The 16,880-nt window shown below is 40.0% G+C and overlaps 1 protein-coding gene across 6 annotated transcripts in view; it reads left to right on the top strand.

Moving 5' to 3' along the window:
* Positions 1–16,880, top strand: part of ASAP1 (ArfGAP with SH3 domain, ankyrin repeat and PH domain 1) — a 133,750-nt gene that overhangs the window by 100,762 nt on the left and 16,108 nt on the right. For all 6 annotated transcript variants that reach the window (XM_083450479.1, XM_083450476.1, XM_083450480.1 and 3 more), the window contains 9 exons: positions 3,838–4,001; positions 4,198–4,331; positions 4,986–5,077; positions 6,995–7,181; positions 7,771–7,856; positions 9,241–9,356; positions 10,208–10,275; positions 10,798–10,905; positions 13,937–14,168. In XM_083450479.1, coding sequence (XP_083306605.1) covers positions 3,838–4,001; positions 4,198–4,331; positions 4,986–5,077; positions 6,995–7,181; positions 7,771–7,856; positions 9,241–9,356; positions 10,208–10,275; positions 10,798–10,905; positions 13,937–14,168 — 1,187 coding nt within the window. The remainder of the gene's footprint in view (positions 1–3,837; positions 4,002–4,197; positions 4,332–4,985; positions 5,078–6,994; positions 7,182–7,770; positions 7,857–9,240; positions 9,357–10,207; positions 10,276–10,797; positions 10,906–13,936; positions 14,169–16,880) is intronic.

Genomic DNA, 16,880 nt, shown 5'->3' on the forward strand with positions numbered 1-16,880 from the left:
TATCCGTACTGTCAAAGGGAACTTTTCCTCTCATTCTTTATAGCCTACTATGTTGGCAAAAACCTGAATTTCATTACTGAGGCGCACACATTTATTCTCCTGTTACTCTGGCAGTTATATATACTCCATAAAGGATGAATCATATAATTTAAAAATACTTTCAGTAGATCGGTTTTTTGTATATTTCATAAGGGGGGTGGGAAATCATATTCTTCCCCAGCCCAATGTGAAATGAGTCATGCCCCTCCTGTGGCCTGCAGACATGATTTGATTCATTGGCAGTTCACTTCTGGGAGGAGAATCTGTCCATTTTTATCCCTGCTTTCCTTCCTTGTATCATGGGCAGTTGTTACTGTTTAGTCGTTTAGTTGTGTCCGACTCTTCGTGACCCCATGGACCAGAGCACGCCAGGGACTCCTGTCTTCCACTGCCTCCCGCAGTTTGGTCAGACTCATGTTGGTAGCTTCAAGAACACTGTCCAACCATCTTGTCCTCTGTCGTCCCCTTCTCCTTGTGCCCTCCATCAGGGTCTTTTCCAGGGAGTCTTCTCTTCTCATGAGGTGGCCAAAGTATTGGAGCCCCAGCTTCATGATCTCTCCTTCCAGTGAGCACTCAGGGCTGATTTCCTTGAGAATGGATAGGTTTGTTATTCTTGCAGTCCATGGGACTCTCAAGAGTCTCCTCCAGCACCATAATTCAAAAGCATCAATTCTTTGGCGATCAGCCTTCTTTATGGTCCAGCTCTCACTTCTATACATCACTCCTGGGAAAACCATGGCTTTAACTATACGGACCTTTCTTGGTGACATCATGGGCAGTAGAACCTTCCAAAGCAGGTACTTACAGGAGCAGTGTTGAGTTAACGCTTTGCCTTTACTGTTACCTGCTTTCCCCCCCAGGCTAGAACTAGTAAAAGGGACTTCATAAGGTGTAAATCCACCATGTGGTTCCTATTCTCTGCCATCTGTCATGTTGGGTTGCTGCAACAGACAGCCTGGGCCTGAAACAGCTTTCTTCTAGTCATACAGAGAGAAAATGCCATAGCTTGTGCTTGCCTGAGCCCGCCTACCCTTTGTCCATATATAGTTTTGCATGGAAACAGTTTTTTGTGTTATGTGGTCCCTCTGAAACAGGAAGCTTGGGCTACACTTCCTCTTTCCATACTTCTAGGCTAATGTGCAGGGGAGGGGGAGGACGCTGCAGGGAGGAGGTACGGGGCATAACCTGCTAGTTAGAATTTGCATCAAGGAAGAAGCAGAAAAAGATTGTTCAGCTCCCCATGAAAACTCAAGCTAGTGTAATTTCACATTAGCTATAACACAATCCAACAGAACAAAGTACAGTGGTGCCTTGCAAGACGAAAAGAATCCGTTCCGTGAGTCTCTTCGTCTAGCGGTTTTTTCGTCTTGCGAAGCAAGCCCATTAGCGGATTAGCGCTATTAGCAGTTTAGCGGCTATTAGCGGCTATTAAAGGCTTAAGGGATTAGCGGATTAGCTACTAAAAGGCTATTAGCAGCTTAGTGCCTTAGAAAAAGGGGGTGGGGAGCGGGAAAAAATCGCAGCAACTCGCAAGACATTTTCGTCTTGCGAAGCAAGCCCATAGGAAATTCGTTTTGCGAAGCACCTCCAAAACGGAAAACCCTTTCGTCTAGCGGGATTTCCGTCTTGCGAGGCATTCGTCTTGCGGGGCACCACTGTAATGGCCATTCGACTGCAGCTGCTGTGGACGTTTGCCGCTCAGAACAGTGTTTAACACTTCCGATGCTACATTGGCTGTTTTAGACTTGCCAAATAAAATGAAGGTGCATGGTGAATTTAACAGCAATAAATGAATGAAAACTAATCACACGTTTCTGTCTCAGATATTTAACACATTACAGAGAATTGCAGTGCTGTTTGTTCAGCTCTGTTTTGTTCCAGACAATTACTTATAAATGAAACCAAACGGCATCATGTACCTTTTGTGAGATTTTGTTTATCTGGTTTGCAATATGCTTGATTATTATTTGGAAATGAGTTGTTCAGTTTTTTAAACATTTCATGATATACCTCATAAATATGGCAGCTAAAATGTGCCTATTAAAACAAGGTTAGATTTGTAATTTGGGGATGGACTGGTTACTGACCAGGGGTCAGCAAACTTTTTCAGCAGGGGGCCTGTCCACTGTCCCTCAGACCTCATGGGGGGCTGGACTATATTTTGGAAAGGAAAAAAAAAATGAACGGATTCCTATGCCCCACAAATAACACAGAGATGCATTTAAATAAAAGCACACATTCTACTCATGTAAAAATACAAGGCAAGCCCCACAAATAATCCAGAGATGCATTTTAAATAAAAGGACACATTATATTCATTTAAAAACACACTGATTCCCAGGCCGGATTTAGAAGGCGATTGGGCTGGATCCGGCCCCCAGGCCTTAGTTTGACTACCCATGGGTTACTCAGTTGGAGAAATGTGGCAAGTCTGTTTTAGCAGACTTTGCTAAGGTCGGTGTCCACTAATTCTTGCTTGCTCTTCTTAAGTATGTTTCAAATTTTGTACACTTTTGTTTAGTACTCCTTTTCATGTATCCCAGTACGTTAGTTCTTTCTGTTTCCTATTCTTTCCCATTTCAACAGTTCTTTCTGGCAGTCTCTTGTCCTAGCCTGGCCCAAGCCCAGATGTCTCTGGCAAATGTACTTTTCTATTAAGCTAGCAGATCCCACCTATATAAGTACAGTGGTGCCTCGCAAGACGAAAAGAATCCGTTCCGCGAGTCTTTTCGTCTTGCGGTTTTTTCATCTTGCGAAGCAAGCCCATTGACGGATTAGCGCTATTAGCGCTATTGGCACTTTAAGGGCTAAAAACGGCTTTTTAAGCCGTGGGGGATTAGCGGTTTTGCTGCTAAAATGCTTTTAGCAGCTTAGCGATTCAGAAAAAGGGGTTTTGGAGCAAAAAAAACCCTCAAAATTTTTCGTCAATTTTCGTCTTGCGAAGCAAACCCATAGGGAAATTCGTCTTGCGAAGCGCCTCTGCAGACGGAAAACCCTTTCGTCTTGCGGGTTTTCCGTCTTGCAAGGCATTCGTCTTGCGGGGCACCACTGTTAATATATTTATTCATAGTAATTAAAATATAACACCGTTAAGTATGGTTGCTTACCATGCAATCCAAACCCTGATCCACTGTGCTTGATGGGGCACCTTAGCACACCTGCACAGGTGGGGGGAGGCAAAAGCTTCTGGTTATAGCCAAAAGAACCCCCCAAAAGGGGCATGGGTTGGCAAAGGATCTACTGGATCCTGAGCCGGCCCTTCTGCCAATAACATGATGGTCTGATCTGGGCTTCCCTGCTGCACCAGCCTCAGAGCTGGCACAGTTTAATTAACATTAAAGTTAGCTATCTCTTTAACCTTAACAAGTTAATGAACTGATTTATTCCCAACGACTGTTATTTGGATCATAAAATCTTAGTTACAAGCATTCCTGCTACTTCAAGATTGCGTCTCCTGACACACCATATGCTTAGCAACCGGAAGATCTGAGTTTTTAACATATTCCATAACTGCAGTACTTTAGTGGTTAATATTCTGCTGCACAATGTTGTCAGGCTTCTTATTTAGTCCTTACTAAATATATATCCCCCACATTTTCTACTACTTTTCCTACATGTTTTATTTCTAACCTGTTCCATTTATTGTGTTGTCCTTTTCTACTGTTCAGATTACTGTTTAACATCAGCATGTGCTATAACCTTTCTGTTCTTTCCTGCCTTGTCTTTTAAAGTTGTCTTTTAAAGATTTTTACATTGGGAAAAGACTTTAAAAAACAACCTCTTTGTATTTTAAATTAGATGGATATCAGTATTGACCAACAGCAAAGAAGAAGCTTTAAATATGGCATTCCGTGGAGAACAAAGTGCAGGGGAAAATAGTTTAGAGGATCTTACAAAAGCCATTATTGATGACATACAGAGATTTCCTGGAAATGATGTCTGCTGTGATTGTGGATCGCCAGGTATTTTTTACGTGCATTAAATATATTTTTCCTAATGTGGAAACTGTCTGCCCAAATGTTTTATTTCTAGGGATTTATTCGTCACCCAGATTCAAAGTTTAACAGATGTATAAAATATCAATAGCTGTCCTGCTGTTATAAGAAGAAAAACACTTTTTAAAATGCTGTTTGTTTTTTCTTCTGTTTTTTTGTTCAGATCCAACATGGCTTTCAACGAACCTGGGTATTTTAACCTGTATAGAGTGCTCTGGAATACATAGAGAAATGGGTGTTCATATTTCTCGAATCCAGTCTATAGAGCTAGACAAATTAGGAACATCTGAACTCTTGGTAAGCAACATAAAATTCACCAGGCTTAGAATTAACGTATCTGGGCAGTTACTGCTAAGCATAATGTTACAAAGATGTGGAAATGGCAGCGTGCATGTTTTGCACACAGAAGGTCCCTGGCATCTCCAGGCAGGACTGGGAAAGACTTCTATCTGAAACCAGATGGATCAGTGGCCTGGCTTGATATGTGTTTTATACAGTCAAGACAAGACAGTTCCCACCTACAGGTTTACAGCCTGAAACAGGCATAGGCAAACTCGGCCCTTCAGATGTTTTGAGACTACAACTCCCATGATACCTAGCTAACAGGACCAGTCGTCAGGGATGATGGGAATTGTAGTCCCAAAGCATCTGGAGGGCCGATGAAGTGAGCTCTGCTTCTCAGTTCTCCCACTGCAAGGCAGCAGAGTACTACTATGTTATTTTTCTTTCAGGGTGCTCAGTTCTGGTGGGTATCTTGATTTTTGTACTATTTGCTTGAGTGCCAAATGTTTGGTAACAGCAGACTTCAGTTTCTAAGGGGAAGGTTTCTCAGAAGACCTATGCTGTTCTGCGGGGAGGGTTATCTGGCTGTGTCTTTGAAAACGCGGTATACTTCTAATACTACACATTAAAAGTCTTTAGATGAATACTCTTGTTCTCTATCTTCCACAGCTGGCCAAGAACATTGGAAACAATAGTTTTAATGAAATTATGGAGGGGAATTTACCAAGTCCTTCTCCAAAACCTACTCCATCAAGTGATATGTAAGTCATGGGGGAAAGTATTGCATGCGGACAAAATTAATATACGTCTTGTTTCATGGACCTAGAGAGACTGATAAAGCAAAGCCAATACATTAATTTTCTTAACAAGCAGCAAATGTTGAGCAACTTTTCAGATGGCGTTTTTCACAAAATTGTCTCCTCCCCCTCAGCTGATATTCATGTTGCTTACTTTAATAATAATAAAAAAGCATAATAGGCAGAAGCAGCATGTGTTTGGTGTTCATACTTGCATAAGGCATTTTTAATTTGGAAAGACAGGATTAAGTCTTGTAATAAATACCAATGGTAACATGAAAGAAAAACATCAGTGGTAATGTGAAAGAATTGGTGGGGAAAACCTGTGGATTGCCTCTTGTACCTCGCCTTGTTTGGACCACAAAAATTATAGTGAAAAAAAAACAAAGTTCAGAGCCAGGGCAGAGATTACTTTTCCCACAGTAAAATTTTGTCCCATTTCTGCAAGCACACTGAAAATAAAAGACTATTTTTTATTCTAAGCTTGATAATAGAGGTGCAGTTTTCACATGTCTGACAGACCTTTTTGCTACCAGTTGAGACATTGCAAGTTTGCAAGCAAATGGTTGAATTTGCTCTTAGATGCTTTAAGCTAATGCTTTTATTGTCCTTTAGTGCATCTACTTCAGGCAAAGGCAAACTTGACCCTCCAAATGTTATGGGACTAGAATTCCCATCATCCCATCATTCTGAACCGGGAAGGGCAGGGTATACATAAAGAATTATTATTATTATTATTATTATTATTATCATCATCATCATCATCATCCCTGGCTAACAGGACCTGTGGTCAGGAATAATAGGAATTGTAGTCTCAAAACATCTGGAGGGCTGAGTTTGCTTATGCCCGATCTAGTTCTATCTCTTAATAGTTTAATGCATTTTTCTCGACAAATTGCAGTGAACTTCTAAAGTTTTGTTCATGTTCCCAACCCAGTGGTTCTGGGGAAAAATTGTTGCACAGCTAGTCTTCTTGTTGTTTGATTATTTTGAGTGATTTGTGAAAAGAAAAGAAAAGCTCAAACTTTCATGCAAGATTTACAAGCGTGACTTTAGCCTGCTGGTAAAAATCTGATAATACACACTTTCTGAATGATGTCTTATGATGACAAAATGCAGCGAATAACGTCACTTTTTGTTTACTTCCTGAGCTGCATTTCTGCCTACAGCACCACTCCAGTCCCATCTAATTAGATTTTTTTAAAAAAAGAGTGTCATTGTGTGGCTGCCTCCTATTCTCCCGCCACTCAGTTAACCAAGTCTGATCCTCTTCTGCCCTTAATGATTCCATGCTCTCTTTCATTCTTTAGTATTACTTCCCTCTTTCATCTTTTTGCTCATTCCCTCCTGCAGTTTCAAGCTATCACTTTCTGTTTGGCGTTTGGACAATTACATATGCTTATCTGCTATAATCTGATCTTGAAAGAGGAATGTTACATGGATTTAGGAGTACCTGTGGACCAGTCACATTTGCCTCACTGGCTCAATTTATGAAATGTTGCCTAGGACACTCCATGCAATCGTCTTAAGATGTTCTTCATAGTTTTGAGGGTTTGAAAATCTCAGAATTTTAACACATAGCCTGCTTACACAAAAAATACTTTTAGTTAGCATTTCTAGACCGAACTGGAATTGGACATTTATAATACATAGGATTTGGTGCGGAGGGGCAATTTTTGATTTAGAGGGCTTTATGGTAAAAGCATCGAGCAAACTATAGTCTCTATAGAGAATAATAGGCGAACAAGTTACTGTTAAATTGTTCAGATAAGGAATATCTTTAAAATGAATTTGTGGCCTTAAATACAAAATTAAATTATTTTTTAAAAAGCATTCTTCTAATTCCTATGGGACTTCTAGTAATATTTCCCCCATTTTCAGGACTGCACGTAAAGAATTTATTACTGCTAAGTATGTGGATCATAAGTTCTCCAGAAAGACTTGTGCATCTGCAGCAGCTAAACTGAATAAACTACTTGAGGCTGTTAAATCCAGGGATTTACTTGCACTAATCCAAGTCTATGCAGAAGGGGTCGAACTAATGGAGCCACTGCTGGAGACTGGACAGGTAAGATACTAGTCGAATTATGAAAGGTACGAGCATTATAACAACACACAACACTATACAGTGGTACCTTGGTTTGCATACGTTCTGGATTACAGACACATCAAACCCGGAAGTGCGTGTCCTGGTTTGCAACCTTTTTTTGGATCACAGCCCATTTTGGGGGGATTACGAACAAATTTTTTTTGGAAGCCCCATTGGCGAAAGCGCGCCTTGGGTTGCAACCTGTTTTGGTTTACAAACGGACCTCCGGAACAGATTACAGTTGTAAACCAAGGTACCACTGTAAATAGATAACGTGCAGCAGAACAATAGCTGATAAGGATCAGCTATGCAACTCACCTTGGCACATGTTTCTATTATATTGTGTATTATTTTGTCCAGAGGAAAATTTACATTAAATTTTAACAAATGCTTGTGCACACATGAGATTAGTAGCTCGTTGTATCTACTCCACTTTAGATGTAGTAATTCTGTGAATGGCTTTAATGTGTTCTGGCTGGGAGAAATAACTTGTGTCATAACATTTTTACCCAGTTGGAATGAACCTGAGAATCTTTAATCCTGCAACCATTTTCCCCCCTATCCTTAGGAGCCGGGTGAAACAGCCCTTCATTTAGCAGTCCGGACTGCTGACCAGACCTCACTCCACCTGGTTGACTTCCTGGTACAAAACTGGTAAAGGCCACCTACTTGCCTCTTAGCTGCAAACATAAACTTCAGTTTCCACCAGACTTTGAAAATCCAATTACGCCTGATACTCCAGTTAAGAAAAGTTGTGCAGCTATCAAACCAAGGGTTAACTACTCTTAAAACAGCAACTTGCTTTTTCTTCTTTTTCCAAAAAGCAGCCATACAGGGGCCCATCTTCCCAACATTGTTTCCCTGCCATAAAACACCCCAAGCTGCCCCCCAAAGCTATTTTCAGTCAACAGAAATGCCAGCATTTTGGGGGGTTCTGGTGGGAAAATAGCATGGAAAGGACCAGGCCAGCCCAGTTTCCTTGTGCTGCAGTTGCGCTCCATGCATTTGTGGTTTTTTGTTGGGCTTGTGTGTGAGAGAGAGGGAGAGGGAGAATGAAATGAATGTTGCCAGTATTTTAAATTTGACCCCCTATTCGATATTTTAATGGAGCTATCTAGAACAGCTCCAAAACGAACTGTTCACCACCAGTTCAGAATGTATCAATGTAAAGTTGGAATTTATTTCCTTTTGCTCCATCATGCATCACACATTCTGCCACATGCACTCGTCACCACCTCTCTCTCTCTCTCTTTTGGGCTCTGACATGGCCTCAAATCTCCACCTTCCTGCTCTTGTAACAATTTCTGAATACAGTCATACCTTGTATGTCTTGGTTCTTGTATGTCTTGGTACGCGTACGTTCTGGCTCCCGAACACCGAAAACCCGGAAGTAAGTGTTCAGGTTTTCAAACATTCTTTGGAAGCTGAATTTCCAAAGCAGCTGACGCAGCTTCTGATTGAGTGCAGGAAGCTCCTGCAGCCAATCAGAAGCTGCGACTTGTTTTTCGAATGGTTCCGGGAGTCGAACGGACTCTCGGAACAGATTAAGTTTGACAACCAAGGTACCATTGCATGAGGAACCTTGACTGCTTATCCTGCCACCGCAAGCTTTAGCTTAATCTTGTTCTAGCAGTTGCCACAAGTTTTTTTTTTTGTATTTGTGGAGGGGAATAGCAATATACCCAAGTCTGTCAAATTTGAGGCAGGGTGTGGGGGCAAAAAGATTGCTTACCATGGTATTTTACATTATAGAAAGCTTGCATGCTAGAGATATATTACAGATGAGATGGGGGAACAGGACGGCTTCTATTATTGAAGTACCTCAATATTGGAGTACCTTTGAGTACCCTCAAAAGGTACTCCAAGTACTGAAAGGGTCCGAAAATCTATCACTATTCCCCCCCCCTTGTTAAATGCTTTTGTCAATATAGAATAATATACATTGATGTGTGTGCACTTGCATGCATAGCACACAACAAACACAATATGAATTATTTGTTATAAAGCACTAATGTTGTTTTTTCCCTTTGTTTTTTAGTGGAAACCTGGATAAACAGACAGCATTGGGGAATACGGTTCTGCACTACTGCAGTATATATAATAAGCCTGAATGTTTGAAATTGCTTTTGAAGGGGAAGCCAACTATAGATATAGGTGAGCAAGTCTGTAACTTCAGAATATTTTCAATATTCCATACAGAAAGGTTTTAAAGGATGAAATCTTTAAACAGGGATGTGAAGAGTTCATTAACCAAGAAAAAGTGTAGCTGATGAAGAAGGAAATTGTTTAACTTAGACACAGACTTGAAGTAATTAAAAATCTTCCTCAAGTAATTTTTAAAAAAGCCCTTGGTGCAAATCCCTTGGTGGTTCCTGATTTGCATTTTTCTCATATTTCAAATGCACCTTTGATCATTTGACTCAGTTATATTGCCTTTGATGTTAACTTGTTAAAATTAGATACTACTTTGCTCCTGCTTTCCCAGATAGTGAAAATTCAGAGTAACATTTACAATGTCAGCTTCCGTTTTTTAAAATGTTCCTTCTGAGCCTTTGGACTCTGAAGATTCATAACTATACAGCTTTACAATTGAGAAGTAATAGTTGGGGTGTCATTGTAGTACTCCCAAAATAAAGAGCTGTTCCAGGATCCAGCAAGAATAGAGCACTTTAGGCTCCCCATATCATTCTTTTGCTTCTAGTACCTAGCTCTCAGCTGCTAACCACTGCACATCAACATTGCTTGCAGAAGAAAAGCAATAAATCCCCTTTCATTCTGTACAACATTCTAGCTAAAACTGAATTCCTTAGTTCTGAACTGTGGTAATTTCATAAGCTTGAATTGTTCCCATTGTTCAGTGGGTTCTGCTGTTCTCCAAGATCATTCTTGTTGTGCATATCAATAGCTTGGTTTTCATATTCTATTTTTTAAATATAGAGTCCTGGAATTTATTATATTTTTTGCAGCACGGTTTGACTATTTAATATCATATTTAAATTTTCTAGTAAACCAAACTGGAGAGACTGCTCTGGACACAGCAAAGAGATTGAAATCTATCCAGTGTGAAGACTTGGTAAGGGGCAGGGGGGAATGCTATGTTACACAAATGGAAATGAGAGGGGAAAGGGCCTGAAAATTCCTCTAATTGTTCAGTAGAATGGTTCCGTAGTTCCTATTAGTGAAGTTCTGCTCATGAGAGAGCAGGGTGGTTTTCACCAGTTCCTCCGGTACACGCCCCATCTGCTACAGTGAGTTGGAGAACTCTCTGTACAGCATGGGAGGAAATGGGGATGTCAACAAAAGTACCTCCTTGTCTTCCTTTAGTGAGTGGCAGCCTCTGCTGGCCTCTCAGACCAACTCCACTTGCAGAAGGGTGACTGTAACCAAGCCTGTAGGCCTAGTCCAAATCACAGGGTTCTGGGTCTTTTATTTTTCAAAGCGGACTCTGAAAACAAGAATTTAGGGTTTTCTGCTTGCTGTTGATAGTCTAGAGCTTGTATAAGTCAAGCTATGGTAAAATTGCCCCTGGAAAGGACACAATTAGTTTTTCTTTAAAGAGGTAAGTTTAACATTTCCAAAATGCATGTCTTTTCAGCTTTCTCAGGCCAAAGCAGGAAAGCTAAATCCACATGTACACGTAGAGTATGAGTGGAATCTTCGGCAGGAAGAAATGGATGAAAGCGATGATGACTTGGATGACAAGGTAAGGAATAGTCTTGGATCAAATTATTACACATTGAATTTTGGGGGTGACTGCACTCTTAGTGCACCCATCATTCCTCCATGGTCTCTGAAGTCTGAAGCTCAGTAAGAGCTGTTGCTTTGATCTAATAATTTCTCTCCGTATATTGTTTTTAAGAGGAGTTCTACTTGTTCCTCTTCTACTTTCATTAATATTGAATCACTGTTCTAATCAATTGTTCTTTACATATATAAGTAGACTGCACGTAGGCAGTTGTATGAGAGTCTTAATGTGCTTGTCTGGGAATAGATGGTTCGTGCTGCATGGAGGAGTGCAGAAGGAGGAAGTTTAGAAGCCAAGTTTGAGTCCGAAAACGTTGCTGAAGGAATGCTAAGCTTATCCAGGAGCTGTGGAGAACAATCAACACATTAGAAAAGAGTAGCTATAATTGCATTAAACCACTGTTATGTAGTCCATGGATTAGTAACTGATCTTAATCTCACAAATAGATATTTTCAATAATTTGTAAATCAGTGGTGGGGAACCTCCAGCCTGCCAGGCTTCTCTATTTGAGCTACAGCATGGTGTGACCCAAACTATGCTCACCTCTTCCATTGCATGACATCATATTGTCAAGGAAGAATTGAGAGTACATTCTAAGGCTGCTCCTGATTCTTCCTTTGCAAGCCGCAGGTTCAAAGTTGAACAACCTGACATCACACAACATCAGGTGCTAGTTTGGCCATAAAGAAGCTTTTAACTAGTGGGCCATGGAAGGTTTCAGACCTACAATTGTTGTTGTTGTTGTTATTATTATTATTATTATTAATTTATTTATACCCTGCCCATCTGCCTGAGTTTCCCCAGCCACTCTGTTTAATTCATTTATAAGAACATTTATATACCACCATCTGATTAAGAAAAATATCAAGACAGCGTACAATAAAATCATTAAGCCATCACAAAATCATAAAATATAGAACAAATGACTAACACAAAATGGGGAAATTCTCAAGCACTTGAGAAGGTCTATAGACATATTGAAGATATCAGAGATCTAAGGACTGGAAGAGACTAAAACATTTACCTGGCATTCAACGAATCATATAAAATTTGTTCTCAAATACGGAATAACTATTTAACTAAAACTGTCGACAAGTTACTGGGACTTAGAAGCAAGCTACACAATGTGCAGACATACATAATAGAATCCTGCTGTACACTTTCCCTTTTTTATTTCTTTTTTGAAATAATGGAATGAACAAACTTTGGATCCAACCCTCAGAGCAGAGAAGTGGGAGGGGAGTGCTTAACCCTCCTTGTACTTGTAAATTTTCTCCTTCCAATTGCTCCCTCTCCTCATGAGGATCTAAACCTACAATTTGAAACCTGCAATAGTGGTACACAATTTGGAGTAGAAACAGCATCTCCCCCATAGGGTTCAAAATACACATTTTCCTATGGACGTTAAGCACTATATCTCTGACAAATTCCTCCACCAAAACCTTCCTCCACCAAAAGCTCTTTCTCGTCTTTTAAAAAATGTTCATGCTCCATTATATATGTTGCAAAGCTATGTACAAACAAACAGAACTGCATAGTTAATAAACAGCTATATTTTGTCCAAGTTTGAACATTATGCTACAACTTGTTTCGCCAAGTGGTTTTAGAGAATTTCTTTTCTGCTGTTGGGAGCAGGTTTGCTCACATAATGGAAAGTATACTGCAAAGCTGTGTGTGTGCATTTAACACTATCATTCTTAAGTACACAGGAGATCAATTTATATCGTGGTACCTCGGGTTGCATACGCTTCAGGTTACATACGCTTCAGGTTACATATGCTTCAGGTTACAGACTCCGCTAATCCAGAAATAGTACCTCGGGTTAAGAACTTTGCTTCAGGATGAGAACAGAAATCGTGCTCCGGCAGCGTGGCAGCAGCAGGAGGCCCCATTAGCTAAAGTGGTGCTTCAGGTTAAGAACAGTTTCAGCTTAAGAACGGACCTCCGGAACGAATTAAGTACTTAACCCGAGGTGCCACTGTATATCGTTGGGTTGCATGAACTTTTTTCAATTTCTTCTTGGCAACTTTTTGCATCTATGTTAACAGTACAGTGGTACCTCTGGTTACAAACTTAATTCGTTCCACAGGTCCATTCTTAACCTGAAACCGTTCTTAACCTGAGGTACCACTTTAGCTAATGGGGCCTCCCGCTGCCACTGGTACGCGATTTCTGTTCTCATCCTGAGGTAAAATTCTTAACCCAAGGTACTACTTCCGGGTTAGCGGAGTCTGTAACCTGAGGTGTTTGTAACCCGAGGTACTGCTGTATTCATATATTTCTAAAACAGACAAACAAAGAGGGAACCATATTGGTCCTTATGAAAAAAACCCCAAATCCACATTAGGGACCAACCAAAATGACATAAAATAATGAGCAGGCTTTCTGGCACTCCAGAATTCTTCGTCAGGTTGGATTTTACAAAAAGCAGGAGGTGGGAAGATGAGTGCGGGGGTACCCAGAAGTATAAAAAGTACAAAATAAGGCTGAATGTTGTGACCATGAGGTCTGCATTTAGTCACCTAATTGAGATTGGGAACTGATTGAATTAATCTCTGCTAGGTGCCGAAGGTATCAGGTTACACCTAATATTCTGGGATAAAGAAGCAGTGGCAGATCCCCCTTTCTTCTTTTTTCTTTTTGAACAGATCACCATTTTTGAAAACATAAAGGCCTACTGTTACCCACATCTGTCTCAGGCCTTAAGCGAAAGACAGTTTCCTGGTTAGACAGAAAGCCCGAAGTAAAGAGAAACATGGCAGTCCGTATATTAGTGAAGCTGGAGATTGATTTTGGGTTGTCTGCTAGGTAAGAGTCAACTGAAGCCAAATTGTATAGTGCTGCCTACTGGTCAGAGGGATCGCAAAGTCTGAGAAGCACAAATATATGTTTGTGTAATAGTTCTTTCTCTTTCATCAGCATTACCCTTTAAAAAAAACAACAACTGGATGGTGCACAATTATAATGAGTCTATTAAATTTTCCCACAGCCTAGTCCGATAAAGAAGGAGCGTTCCCCAAGACCCCAGAGCTTTTGTCACTCCTCCAGTACTTCTCCCCAAGACAAAATGGCTCTTCCTGGTCTTAGCACTCCAAGGGACAAACAGCGACTCTCCTATGGAGCCTTCCCCAATCAGATTTTTGTCTCCGCAAGCATAGACTCCGCAACTTCTCCAACAGGAGTAGATGCCCCTCCACTCCCTCCCAGAAATGCTGGTAAAGGTATGTTATTAAATACCAAACACTTGTTGTAAAACTTTTGTGGTTAACTGGGATTTTCCTTTTTTGAAATGTTTTCAGGGCTCAAACAGAAGGTTTATAATTTTCTTTCATAAATGGACAATAATAGTTTGAAGGCTATTAGAAACCTCTTTTGTTAAAGCACCAAGTATCCAACAGTACTCAGGTGCTTGCTTCACTTTTAAGAAACAGTTGCTTGAGTAAGGTTTGGTTAATGCTCATTCTGCCCACAGTTCTAATGCTAAATTGACCTAAGTCTTGACGAGATAAGTACATCAGACTCTCCATCAGAGCACCCCACCTAATCCAGACCATGGTGGAAACAATCAAGTAAAATATTCTATTTCTAGTAGAGCAATGATGAGCAGGTAACCAGGTGATTCTCCAGAAAGTTAGAACAAAACTAGGACTGAACTAAAAGGGAGAAGGTGACTTTTTGCAAACTGCTTTAGCTAAATTAAAGCTTTCCTTGCCCATGGCGCTCAGTCACTACATTCTGGTGATTTTTCAGTGCTTTGAAGGGGGGTGGGGTATGCAGGAATTAACCTATTTCAGGATTGCCTCCAATGACATCAGTGGATATTCAAATCTCCTTGGCTATGTAGTATTGAGGCATCATTCTTTTTACTACATAACCCTCAGTTGGCTGGGATCAGCCACGTGACTGATTCGGAGCACACTTTTGCATAGCAAAGAGTTTCTTCACTAGCTATTTTCCTGAGTCTGGAGAAATATCAGCCACTGGAGCCTGTATCTACCAAAGCAGATGCTTTGCTGCTTTAAGTTGTCAAAGATCTTTGGAGCTATGGCACCAAACCAGTTGGCATGGTTTGACTAAAGCTGCAATCCTATACACAGTTAACTTGAAGGGAGCCCCATTAATCTCTGTTGGGCTTCATCCAGTGTCATTTTGCATAGAAGTATTACAGGGCATGTAAGAAGGTTTATATGAATTATTGTTGCAATCTTCATCCACCTCTACTTGTGTAGACATTTGATTCTATGCTGTTTTGTGTGTTGCGCTATTTATTCAAGCTAAATTTGACTTCAGTGTTCCCTTAATTGAAATTTTTATCTGCTGTGGTACCCATGCTGTGCACTTGCCTCCTAAATGTGTATGCAGCTGTTTAGATTGCAGTGCAACTTAATGAGCAGCTTGTGTTTGCAATAAATATTAGGTTTGTCTAACTGTACTTGCACCTGTTTTCTCTGGATAATGATAGACCCTTAGACTGTTATAATAGATTTCTCCATTCTTTCTGAGGTAGTGCAACTTTTAAAACGAATATTTGCCCATTTTCACTCTTTAACCAGGTAGATAATGAGATAAACAATAATATAAGCAATACAGAATCAGAACAATGACTAACATAATATACCTTTGCAATGATAACCCCTGACCTTATGCAGGATGTCACAGTGCAGTGGAACCTCGGTTTTCGAACGTTATCAGTTCCGGAAGACCGTTCAACTTCCGAAATGTTTGAAAATCGAGGATCAATGGGCAGTCAGCAAAATCCATTTAAAAAAATGAAAAAACACATAGCGGAAGCCGTTCAACTTCCAAGGCGCGTTTGAAAACGGAAGCAATTACTTCCAGGTTTTTGGCGTTCGGGTTCCAAATCTTTCAGCTTCCAAGACGCTCAGAAACCAAGGTTCCACTGTGTTGTTACATAGTCAAGTGTCTGCATCTTGTTTGTTTTGATTCAAAACAAGCTAAAACATGGTGTACTTTTAATGAAAGCCATCTTCTAATTTCTTCTAAGATTCAGTGCACTTATTTGTATCATCTACTTTGTATTCAAAGGTATGTTTTGTAGTAGTAATAATAGTATGTATTTCACTTTATTTACCAATGAGAATTTTTAATCAACCAAAGCGATTTTTGTATCTCAGAATTTCAGCATCTTTTACGGCTAATCTGTCATTAGAGCATAACATCCACTTCATTACTTATATGGCATTGATCTTATATGACAGTATAACAAGGCAGTAGATTCTCTCTCTTTTTAACATTTTAATGACAAATTGCATTTATGTAATGTTAAGCACTTCACAGTGTTATTGTAATCTATAAAACAATCTAGTACATTTGCTATTCTCCGTATTATCACCAAATTGGTCTTTTAGCTATGTTTCTTATTTATTTGTTATGGTGTCTATATAGGACACCCAATAAAACTTACGTTTAACATGCTTTTAAGGTTTAAATGTTAAAATAGATGGAAGCAAAATTATTGTAATTTAGATACGCACGTTTGAACCGTGATCTCTTTTATGTATGAATGGCTAAACACACAATGCATTAGCAATGGTAGGATCTGCTGTACAGAAAGCCACCAAAGATAGTACAGCAAGCCTGCAACTTACGCACATTTAACTTGTGTGCATTCAGCTTTATATGCATGGCAAAAGAAATAAAAAAAAGATTAAAAAGGGGCAGAAAGTAGGCCGAGTTCCTCTTCAACCAGGCCTTTGGTTTGTTAATATTCTACGACCTTTTAAATGTATTGGGTGGGGGCTTATTGTTTTGTTCAGTTTTAACCATTTATTTTGTTCTTTTATACTGTATTTTTATCTTGTAAACTGCCCTCAGATCCTCGGATGAAGGGCAGTATATAAATTTAATTTTTTAAAATGAATAAAATTACTTTGGCAAGCCCACCCGCCATTGAACCTAGTGAGTATTAACTA

Source organism: Podarcis tiliguerta (assembly GCF_965153285.1).
Source record: "Podarcis tiliguerta genome assembly, chromosome: 7".
Classification (NCBI taxonomy): Eukaryota; Metazoa; Chordata; class Lepidosauria; order Squamata; family Lacertidae; genus Podarcis; species Podarcis tiliguerta.